The following is an 11281-nucleotide window of genomic DNA, read 5'->3' on the forward strand; positions in this document are numbered from 1 at the left end:
GTCGAAGGATTTGGACTTTCAAACCCTTGGGGCAGCACATTCACATCATGTAGGTGGTGCCAGGTTGGCCACATTCCAATCGAAAGGTTGCATGGTGAGCCTGGAAGCAGCGTTTCAACACTGACTCAGTTATGTGGTTCAGATGGGGAAGGCACCAGGGGCAGGTGGCCAGCCTGCTGCTTGTCTTACTTACTTTTCTTTCTTTCTTTTTTTTTTTTTTTTTATCAGTACCAGGGATCGAACTCACGACTGCCTGTGTGCAAGGCAGGTGCTTATGCCACTGAGCTAAATCCCCAGCCCCATCTTACTTTTCTTTCACTGCTGAGGCACAGTATCTGACATCCAAAGTTAAACGGGGAAGGAAAGTGTATTTAGCCCACAGTTTGGGAGGTTTAGCTCCAAGGCATGGTGGCATAGCAGAGGGGCAATGCAGAAGACAGCAGAAGCAAGCAAAGATGGGGCGAAGACAAGCCTCTCTTTGTCCCTTATGTCTGCCCCGGCCACAGGGAAAAGGGTGGTGCCAGACCAATCTAGACGGATTTAGTAGTCACATGCCGGTAGTTCTAGCACCCTTAGTCCTAGCACTGCTCCACGTATCAGTTGTACACTCCAGATCCAGCCACTTCTAAAAAAGCCTCACCTCTGACTGCCTGACGCTTTAGGGGAACGTCTAGACACAAGCGATAGCACTGTCCCTCTTACCAGTAGGTGTGTGTCTGTCGTTGACACATGTGCCAGGCGTCTGCTGCCCCAGAGCCGTACATTCTCTGCATATGGAGTGCCTGCTCCGTGCCACCCACGTGGCTTGTATAGCACCTCTCTGTACTTTATTTCTTTATTTTTTGGAACTGGGGATCAAACTCCACAACCTTGTGCTTCCCAAGCAGGTGTTTATGCCACTGAGCTAAATCCCTGGCCCTCTGTCCTATATTCTACATACTGCATTATTGCCAGTGTCATAAATCCTGCCTTGCCTCCTTTCTGTCTCCTGTAGAACCTGCTGTTCCTTGCACTTGGCGTGCAAACTGCCTTTACCCCTCCCCAGCTCTAGTACTGGTCTATACCTGAGTCTCAGATAAGGAGCTACCTCCTTTTGAAAACTTTCTCTGACACTCCTGGTACTCAATGGTAGCCATCCTCTGTGTTCTCTAAGCCTCCTGAATTTGCCTGTCACAACACTTTCCCCACTAAATGGTCCATCTGCTTGTTGTGAGAATTCCCAGCTAGACACTTGGACCACTAAGTGTCGGACCCTAGCGCCTGCTACAATGCCTGGGACATTTTAAGTACCTGTTGGATAATGAACTGATAAAGAACAGTGACTGCGTTAGAAAGTCTGTGGTTAGTGGTGTTCATTTCTCCTTACAGATGCACATGTTCATTTCTCGCTACTGTGACCTGTTAAACGTGGACATCTCTTGTGATGGATGTGATGAAATTGCCCCCTGGCATCGCTACCGGTGTCTGCAGTGCAGTGACATGGATCTCTGCAAAACTTGCTTCCTAGGTGAATTTCATGCACTGATCATGCCATATCCAAAAATAATAATTATTTCTATTTCCTGTGATCTTGCCATCTTTAAAACTTTCATTGGACTAAATACAAATACTGCCCAGTAGTGCCCTGAGACTCACTGACAGGTATGAGCCTGGTCTCCCTGGTCCACTGCTCGTACCTGACATCCTTGTTTCTGGTAGGCACTTGATAAATACTTGGGACCAATGAATATACATTCCTTTGAGTCTTCAGGAAACACATTTTTCTTTCAGAATTATGCAATGTCTGCAAATAGCAAAATACACACAAAAAAATTTCAAAAAGTCTTTACCTGGGTGTGGTGGCACATGCTTATATTCACAGCACTTGAGAAGCTGAGGCAGGAGGATCACTGTGAGTTCAATGCTGACCTGTTCGAGGCTGGCCTGGGCTACAAAGTGAGTTCTAGGGCAACCTGAACTATATAGTGTGAACCCTGTAAATTAAATAAATAAGTAAAATAAAAAATAAAGAGTTATAACAATTCTTTAAAACAGCTGACTTGTGGGTACTAAGACAAAGCATGTCAGCAGAGGAAAATATTGAAATGTTCTTTGTGTGCATGACCCAGCAGCAGTAAAAGACAGTGTCGTTGCCCTGAAAACACATGTACTGTACCTGGGAGGCCAAGCATACCCACAGAATGTCTCTTCCAGTACAGGAGTATGTGTACCAACTTATAGATATGGTGCAGATTATTTCTGGAAAAGATTTGACATAGTAGCAGCATAGCTAGGGTGAGAACTGGTCTTTGAAGAAAGAACTGCGGAGTGGAAGGAAGCCCTTGGGACAGCATCGCCTTCCAGGGCAGAGCGTGCTCAGGACAGAGGAATGGATGTCTGTGGTGAGTTGGTGGACATACTTGAGTACCTGCCCAGCTAAGTGATGGAGTAAGGCCACGGGATCTGAGTGGTTTGCAGACAGTGGAGACTTCCAGTAGGATGTTAACACAGTTAGAGCCATGCAGAGGAAGACGGTCCTGTCTGTGTAGAAGAGTTCTCCTTAAGGAAGTTAGTGACAGTAGTCACAAAAGCTTTAGAGCCAGGCGACTTACTGAGGAATCAGTGGTTAAACTGTGGGCAAAGCACGAAGCTGAGGTGAGTAAGGTGTGTTGTGTCTGGCCATGTCCTTAGGAGAAATGCCTAGCCTTGAAAGAGCTCCTTGCCGAAAGTGCTTTTCTTTTTTTCTCTCTTCCACCAATACTTAAGGCGAAGCCTGAAAGTTCTCAGCCTCGGTGCTTCTCGCAGGGTCTCCCTGACTCTCTCATTTGGGTAGCCCCTCTGACCCTCTGCGCTTGAACTAAGCCTTGTCTCCAAGTAGTCAGTCATTCTCTACGCCATCGTAGTTGCACGCTGAGACACTGGCCCAGGCTTGTGGCAGAGGGAACAGAAGTGATCAGGCATGAAGAGCATTAAGCAGAATCCGTGTCAGGTCTTAGAAACCCACTGGGTTTGGAGTGGAGAGGAGACCAGAGCAGCCTGCCTCTTTTGTGTCTATTACTCTGTCTCACTCACTGCACTTGTCAGTGGTTCTGGAGTGGAGAAGTAAAGGCAGAGGCTAAGTCCCTCCCCAGTCCTTGTTCACAGGAACACACCAATGGAGTCTTCGTATCTGTCAGAGGAGTTTTGGGAAACGTCCACATACTAGCCTGTGACTTGTTTCTGCCAAACAGCGGTCATGATGGGAATGACTGATTTCTTTGAATGAAGAAATATGGGAGAAAGTCAATCTACTATACCACTGCCAAGGAGTTCTGTGCCGAGAACACATTCCTACATTCAGGGCCACAAGGACAGTGACATGGTCTCCAGAGGATGCCTGTGTGCCCTGCTTTCCTAAGCAGTAAATTGGGAATACTTTCAGAGTTTATTTATTCTCTCTGGGCACCTTTCGCCCATACAACTCATGGTTTTTTTCTCCAGGTGGAGTAAAGCCTGAGGGCCATGGAGATGACCATGAAATGGTCAACATGGAGTTTACCTGTGACCACTGCCAGGGTTTAATCATAGGCCGGAGAATGAATTGCAATGTATGTGACGACTTTGACCTTTGCTATGGATGCTATGCAACCAAGAAGTATTCCTATGGGTATGTCTTAGGGACCTGTCACCACATAGCCCCTCCTCCTTTTTGTATTTCTTAAACGAGGGAGCTTCTTGTTAATTTTTTTTTTTTCAGTGCTGAGAATTGAACCCAGGGCCTCATATACATTAACAAACACTTTACCACTAGACTACACCTCTAGCCCTATACTTTTTTTTTTTTTAATTTATTGCTGGGTGTAGCAGTGCATGCCTATAATCCCAGAATTTAGGAGGCTGAGGTGGGAGGATTGCTGTGAGTTCAAGGCCAGCCTGGGCTACATAAGTGAGTTCAAGGCCAGCCTGCAGAGACCTTGCTTCAAAAACATCAAAAAAAAAAAAGTTTCAAAACTGAAGGAGTAAATGAGATCTAAAATGTACAATCGATATTGTGAAATGGGAAGAAATTGTTCAAAAGGAAAAAAAATAGGATGGTGGAAAGGACAGAGGGAAAAGAGAAAAAGTATTAAGTCAGTTACACTATTAGTGTCTCTTAGTTCATTGAAAAGGTTTGTGCTGGTATTGTTGGAGAAATTTTTAGCCCATATTTTGTACTCTGAAGAACTACTGAAGATAATAATATGGCTGAGTGTGGAGGTACACACCTGTAATCCCAGCACTCGGGGGCAGAGGCAGGAGGATTGTTGTGAGTTTAAGACCAGCCTGGGCTACAAAGTGAGTTCAAGACCAACCTGAACTGCATAGCTGGACCCTGTATCAAAAAAAAAAAAAAAAAAAAAAAAGTAGTGTATTAACTATTGGTATCCTATTACTTTGTTATAAATTTTGTTTAACTTTCTTTTCGTTAAAAATTCAAGCATACTCAAAAGTAGAGAGAATAGTACAGGGAGCCCCTATATACCCACTAATCAGATTCAGAAATTAGGAAGATTTTGTTGTATGCTTAATTTATTCCTTTTATTTGATCTCGGTTAAAGTATTTTAAAGTAAATTTCAGACCTTAAATTATTTATTTCCTACATATTTAACATCCATTTATAAAGACCATGGGTATTTCCTTACATTACCAAAACAATATTGCCACAGGTTGCAAATTTCGTGAAGAGTTCATAATTAGCCTGCTTTCCCAAATAGTTGAGAAATCCTGCAATGGTACATCCGGTGTTTTCATTTGTTCATTTTTCGAAGGAGAAAACCCATCCCTCGCTTTAAAATCTCAGTAACTTCAGCTGGAGGTGGCTGATGCTCAGTGTTACCCACGCTCCTGCTCCCATCTGTTCTGAATTCCTGTTTGGAGCCTCACATGTACTACAGGATTAAAAACGTCTTACCTTTGCAGCCACTTGCCTACCCACAGCATCACAGCCCACCCAATGGTGACCATTCGGATCAGCGACCGGCAGAGGCTCATCCAGCCCTACATCCACAACTACTCCTGGCTGCTGTTTGCTGCCCTGGCTCTCTACAGCGCCCACCTGGCCAGCGCAGAGGACATAGATGGGGAGAAGTTGGATCCCCAGGCCCGCAGCCATGCCACCACCCTCCGGAGCCAGTGCATGCAGCTCGCCGGGGACTGCCTGATGAAGGCTCACCAGGGAAAAGGTGACTGTTCTTATGCACAGGAGCCAGGACACCCCTCAGCTGCTGGGAAGTCCAAGCCAGGCAGAGGTGAAAGATGGTGCTTGGGCGTAGAGGCAGGAGAGACTAGTAGTCACCAAAGGGGCTCATGTTGGTGTGTCACTTAAGTTCCCAGAGTCACTTGAGAGTAATCCAACCATTAAAGTGGCATTTAATTATCAAAATGTGTACATGAAAATATAAAATAAAAAATTAGTAAAAGTCTTGAAGTCTGTGGATGGAACATTTAGTATTTGAACCTACCTAACTTTGCCGAGAGAATCTGGCTGAGCAGTGTCCGGAACGTAAGTCTACTTTACACAGTTGTATTCTAGAGGAGAACTATTTATAAGTAACATAATTTTAGTAAAATAGCCAGAAGATTCTGCCTTCACTGAGGAATGCAAGGGAGAAGATAACTTGAATATTTGCTGACATTTGAATTTCTCTCAGATAGTAGGCTCCTCATTCTGGTTAACATTAGGGACTCAGACTGGATTAGGTAGCAAGAAGGTAACACTAGTGCATCAGTGTGACTTTATTTATTTATTTATTGGTGCCAAGCATCGAATGCATGACCTCGTACTCATGACCTCACACTGCCAGGCAGGCACTTAGACCACCGAGCTAAATCCCCGGCCCCAGAGTGACTCTCATTATCTGTCTGCCAGTAGGAATTTAGAAATCTAATTTTGTTCCTATTGAAAAAGTGACATTTACAATTTTCCAAACATATAATCCTGTTGTCTTTTATGTTCTGTTAGTAAAGTACAGGTATCCTATGCTGTCCAAACTTCACCACCTGAGATTAGGAAAAGTGTTTCTGTTGACTGCTTTGGTTTGTGTGGACATGGGTCATCTGTTTCTATACAGTGGCAGAGTGATTTGTGGCACTCGTAAGAAATGGTCTTTGTTTTTTTGTTTTGTTTTGTTTTGTTTTGTTTTGTTTTTGTCTTTTTCCTTTTTATCGGTACTGGGGATCAAACTCACGACCGCCTGCTTGCAAGGCCGGCGCTTATGCCGCTGAGCTAAATCCCCAGCCCCCAAAATAGTCCTTGTTTTAAACCTGTAACATTTCTCTTATTTTCTTCCCTTGTAGGTCTTAAAGCGCTGGCTCTTCTTGGTATATTGCCAGATGGTGACTCTACTCCAGAAATGCAGGCCCTGGCAGTCACAGCGCCCACCTGTGCATCGGAGGAGCTGCTGGAGAAGAGGGTGGTCCAGCTTGTGGTGGAGCCGGCAGAGGCAGGCCCTATTGTGCACTGTCATGTAAGTATCACTTCTGTACTCCACAGGGCTGCAGATGAGGATCTCAGTAGAGAGGTCCAGAGCCCAGACCCCGCCAGGCTGCAGTCTCAGTCCCTGCTCTGTGAGACCTGCTGCTGCTGTTTCTTTGTGTCCATTTTCTCATGGTGATAGTATGCTGGTGGTGGTAATAGTGATGCCTAAAAATAGAGGTGGTGTGAGGGGCTGCACCCTTTACACTCTGAGGTCCTGTGTTTAAAATGCTTAGAGTGTGTGAATAGTAAGTTCCACATTAGTGTCAGTTACTTGCCTGCTGATAGCTTCTATAAAGATTGGGCAAGATTATACAACTTAAAGATTAGTCACTAGCTCTTGATGAACATTGTATATATTCATACACAGAGGAACACAAAGAGTACACATGTATGTGTGTGCGCGTACATGCACATGCACACCCACACCTGTGTTCAGTTATTTTTATGTTCAGTCAACAAATAGGTATAACAGAAGTTTACTGGTCAGCAGTTAGACACCAAAATTTACATGTATTTCCATAAACAAAGCTTTCTGGGTTCACGCTCTGTGATAGTGATACTTAAAGATTGTTTTATAAATATAAAAACAGCTAAAATGGTTGCTTTTGTTGTGTGTTTTGAAGAAAAGTACAGGATTGCTCCCATGGTGTCATTTCCACAGAGTGCGTTGCTGCAGGAAACATCCCCTCCTTTGTGATAGGAGCCACTGACATTTTTGTTCTCTGCCTAATCAGGGTTCTGTTCAAGGGTTTCTCATAGGTGGGTACAGATCACCAGGATCCTGTTCTGATGGAGAGACAAGCAAGATGGCTGGCAGAGCATGAGAGTGTGCATTACCTCCCTCCTACCGCAGGGCCAGAGGCAGGCCGCGCAGTCTGTAAACCTGCCTCTCAGCTGTCTGCATTGTGGAGCATGAAACACCTGCTCCTGTGAGCTCCCAGTGTCTTTAACACGCCACCTAGAGGCATGATGCTTCACTATCTATTGATTTATTCACGTATTTATATCAGAATGGACATGTGGGTTTTTTTTTTCAATAGATTGAAATCTGTGGTTGTATTTATACTGATTCTCAAATTGCCCAGTGTTTGGCCAGTGGCAGCTCCTGTTAGCTGACTTTTGCATGTCTTTAACATTTCATAATTATTTTCTGAACCCCAAAATATCATCAGATACAGCAAGATGTCTGAGGCTTGTCTTTAATTTTTCCTGCTTGGGCATTGGAATAAAACTTTTTCCAAGAAAGATCAAGGGCTTTATTTTTCTTTTTGAGCTATCTTCATTTGGGGGCACCTTTTCCACAGAGTTGGTACTCGGGTACCCTGTCTTTGGCTCACTTTCTGAATCTTCTAACAAAGCTATAATTTTTATCACTGTCCCCACAAAACACCTGAGCATCACTACTGTGATAACCTAAAGACCACATTCCTCTGGTGTCATACATACAAACTACTTCTTTTTGAACTGCCACATACTTCTAGCCAGCCCTGGGTCCTGTTAAGATAACTTCCTTTCCTTTCTCCCTTCCTCCAATGACTCAAGATATTTTTGCTTGAAACAACTGAAGAACCAACCTTAGCCATAGGCATCATTCAGAGGAATCTGTTTACAGTGGCCTGAAGCCAGTAACGAGGCCCCTTGGGTGCTCTTTGTAGTTCTGTTACAGTAGCAAAAAAGATAGGCCTTAAAGACACTCAGTGTAACTATGGAAGTGTGTTGTCTTCACAGAGTACCACGTGATGCAGGGAGGGCAGCATCCGAGGTCTCTTAGAAGGTACACTTTCTATAAGAAAGGTAGGACTCTCAGGCTGTTTGCTCCCAGGATTGTTCTAGACCCACATTTTTCTAAGGAGGGTAAGACTGATGTTGCTGTACAGTGTCTAGAGAAGGGAAAGATAATTCAGCTCGCACTGAGAAAGTACCTTCCCCTGAGTGGTGCAGCAGAACATGCAGAAAGTCAAAGTCAAGTTTGGCCGTACCAGACGTGGCACAGGGCCAGCTGCCTCCATCACAGACAGAGGACTGTCCCACTGCCTGGATTCTGCCAGGAAGCCTCTGTGACAACGTAAAGAAGCACTCTGAGGTCCCGGGAGTACAGGCAACCACTGGGGACACTGAATGATGCTCAGGAAATGCAGGCTGAGGGCTGTCACCCTACCCAGTCGGAAGCGCACTGCCAGGTTCCTTATTCCAGGAAAGTGTCCCGGCTTCAGTGAAAGCCTCATCACCAAAGCTTATTGTCACATGAGATTTCAGAAGGTCAGCAGAGGTATGCTTGTTTGATTTATTAAAGCAGAGAACAACGGGGGAAACATGCTAGAATGAGCTACAGTGTGTGTAATTTAGTGTCCAATTTTGTCTGATCAAGTGATATTCAGGATTAGATTTCTCAACACCTGCCTAGTTAACAAAGGGCGTTTATCAAAACTAAAAGCAGAAAGATACACAGTCTACACCTCTGTCCCACAGTCACAGAGTGCCTATTTCTGCCACATCAGTGGCAGTGAAACACTTAAGCTGTCTGTAGGCTTTCAGTTTGATGTAGTCTTAACTTAGATACTAGTTATAAAAATTGTTTTGCTTGTAAATTCATATTTGTTTGATTTTTGTACTGAAAAGAAAGTGCACCGAAGGTAATCACCACCATATCGGAAGGAAATTAACAACTTCGTATTTCTTCCCAGGGAAAAGCTTTGCATACTTGGCTTCTGTCACCTAAATAGAATGTATTAAAGTTTGGAACAGAGCCATTGTTATATGGCTGCAGCTCTGACAGGGCTATCTGGAAGATGTTTGGGGGATATGACATAATAATCACTACTGTAATTAGAATATCAGCTCACCATAAGAAATAAGTGACATTTTTATTATGGAATTCAGAAGTTTTTAGTCTATGAGGTCTGACCAATGATTAAAAAGTTGTATTTTAAGTGAAATAAATTTTGGTTGTAAGAAACCTTATTTTCTATTCACCATTTTGTTCTTAGGGAAAGAGAACAATAGATGAGGAAATCAGACCTTTGGAGTATAAGCAGAAAAATAAGGCAGATGACAATCTCTTGATAATGAAAGATCCTTCTTGCCAGACCCACATTGTAGATGCATCTGCAGATGTTAACTTACCTTCAGGACTTTCAGGTAAAGAACATTTGACCATTACCTTGATGTCTTTTTCACCATCAAGTGTACACATATTCATATGCCTAAGCATATAATCTGAAACTGGCTAGGTTTCTGTGTTCCAGCCACACAGGTCTGATAACACTTTGAAAATAACCTCTCCTTCACCGTGATGCTTACCCACCTTATTTGTTGCGTATATTTACTGAGTGTCTCATATGTGTTCAGCACCATGCTAAACTGTAGGTGTGAAATGGGACCACAGGGTAGGCAGACACACAGTCCTAGCTCACAGTTTGGAGGGTTTAAGACAGGAGTGGTGGTAACCATCATTTGAGCCTGGGTATGATTATGTCCTGAGGAGAGGTGACATTACATGACATTGGTGCGTTTCTCACTCAGTGTATCTACATAAAGCTGTAGGAAGGAAGAGGTGGCTGTGCTAGGTGTGCAGTGGAGACTGACGTTCAGGGCAGAGAGCATGGGCAAAAACCCCGAAGTGAGAATTTCCTAGAATGGGGCAGCAGCCTGCTTGGTATATAAGGGTAGTGCAGATCACTGAAGATGAAACAGGACAGCTGTTGGGGCTTTTGCTGTGAAGGCCTTAGGTCTCTGCCAAGGACATCCTGTCAGAGGGTAGCAGTGGTCAGGTCATGGCTAGGTTTGGGGGAAGACATAGAAGTAGTGTGAAGATTGAAGGAGGTACTGTGAGCTGAAGAAACTGGAAGCCGGCCTCAGCCTCAGCCTCAGCCTCAGCCTCAGCCTCAGCCTCAGCCTCCTCCTCCTGTAGGCCAGGGAGGCAGCCCTGTAATGGAGCTAGGAGTCACCATCTAGCATTCTTTATCATCTGTGGGCCACCTCTCAGAGCGGGCCAGTGCTCCACATCAGTCTAGTCAGCAGAGTCCACCTTATTTCAATTTCCCTGAAAACCAGGATCCTGTCAGGTACCTGCTATATTCCAGAGAATATGCTGGGTGTTTTATATAACTGAACGATAGAAATCAGAAAGGCAGATAATAAACAGTATGTACAGATAGATGGACTGTCAAAGGATGATTAAGTATTAGGGAGCGTGTGACTTATGAGCAGGTAAGAGGAATGGAAAGGTGTTAGGGAGTGGCTACCCGTTCATATAGGAAAGAGGCAGGCCATCCTACAGTGGGTTACCTGCCTCTTCATGCATGTGTGGGTCCCAGCAAAATTTCAGAGTTTGGTGTTTTACAATACAGTTGCTGAAAATTCAGAAGCATCGTCTCAGAAGCCAATAGAGGAAAAAGCAATTACTCTAAACCCTGAGCAGGTGTTTGCCGAGTGCTCCCAGAAGAGGATTTTGGGATTACTGGCTGCCATGTTACCTCCCATAAAGTCGGTAAGAAGCAGAGGTATCGTTTGCTTTGTAAACGGGAATGCTGTTATTCACGTGTTGTAGAGCTATCCACCAGAGGCAGCCACTAACAATCACCTCTGTTCCTGAGGGTGGGACTGTAAATTATTTTTTTCTTTAACTTTCTGTATTTTATGTGTACCTATGCCCTGATTTACTTTTTTATTATAATTCTTTTTCTTTTTTAATTTGAAAATTTTTTTAAGCTCATAAAAAATTTGAAAGAATAATGAAGATCTTTATCCAGACTCACCCGTTTTTAATTTTGCTTTATCTCTGTTTGTTTACATATCTTTTTCCT

General features: G+C 44.0%; 1 protein-coding gene across 1 annotated transcript in view; it reads left to right on the top strand.

The window, feature by feature from the left end:
* Zzef1 (zinc finger ZZ-type and EF-hand domain containing 1) overlaps window positions 1-11281 on the top strand; it is a 116015-nt gene that overhangs the window by 74080 nt on the left and 30654 nt on the right. The window contains exons 34-39 of the mRNA XM_013152041.3: window positions 1369-1507; window positions 3460-3625; window positions 4919-5181; window positions 6296-6465; window positions 9464-9614; window positions 10826-10965. Coding sequence (XP_013007495.2) covers window positions 1369-1507; window positions 3460-3625; window positions 4919-5181; window positions 6296-6465; window positions 9464-9614; window positions 10826-10965 — 1029 coding nt within the window. The remainder of the gene's footprint in view (window positions 1-1368; window positions 1508-3459; window positions 3626-4918; window positions 5182-6295; window positions 6466-9463; window positions 9615-10825; window positions 10966-11281) is intronic.

The sequence above is a fragment of the Cavia porcellus genome, unplaced genomic scaffold (genome assembly GCF_034190915.1).
Source record: "Cavia porcellus strain 051 isolate PalLab524CR breed Dunkin Hartley unplaced genomic scaffold, mCavPor4.1 scaffold_6, whole genome shotgun sequence".
In the NCBI taxonomy this organism is placed as follows: Eukaryota; Metazoa; Chordata; class Mammalia; order Rodentia; family Caviidae; genus Cavia; species Cavia porcellus.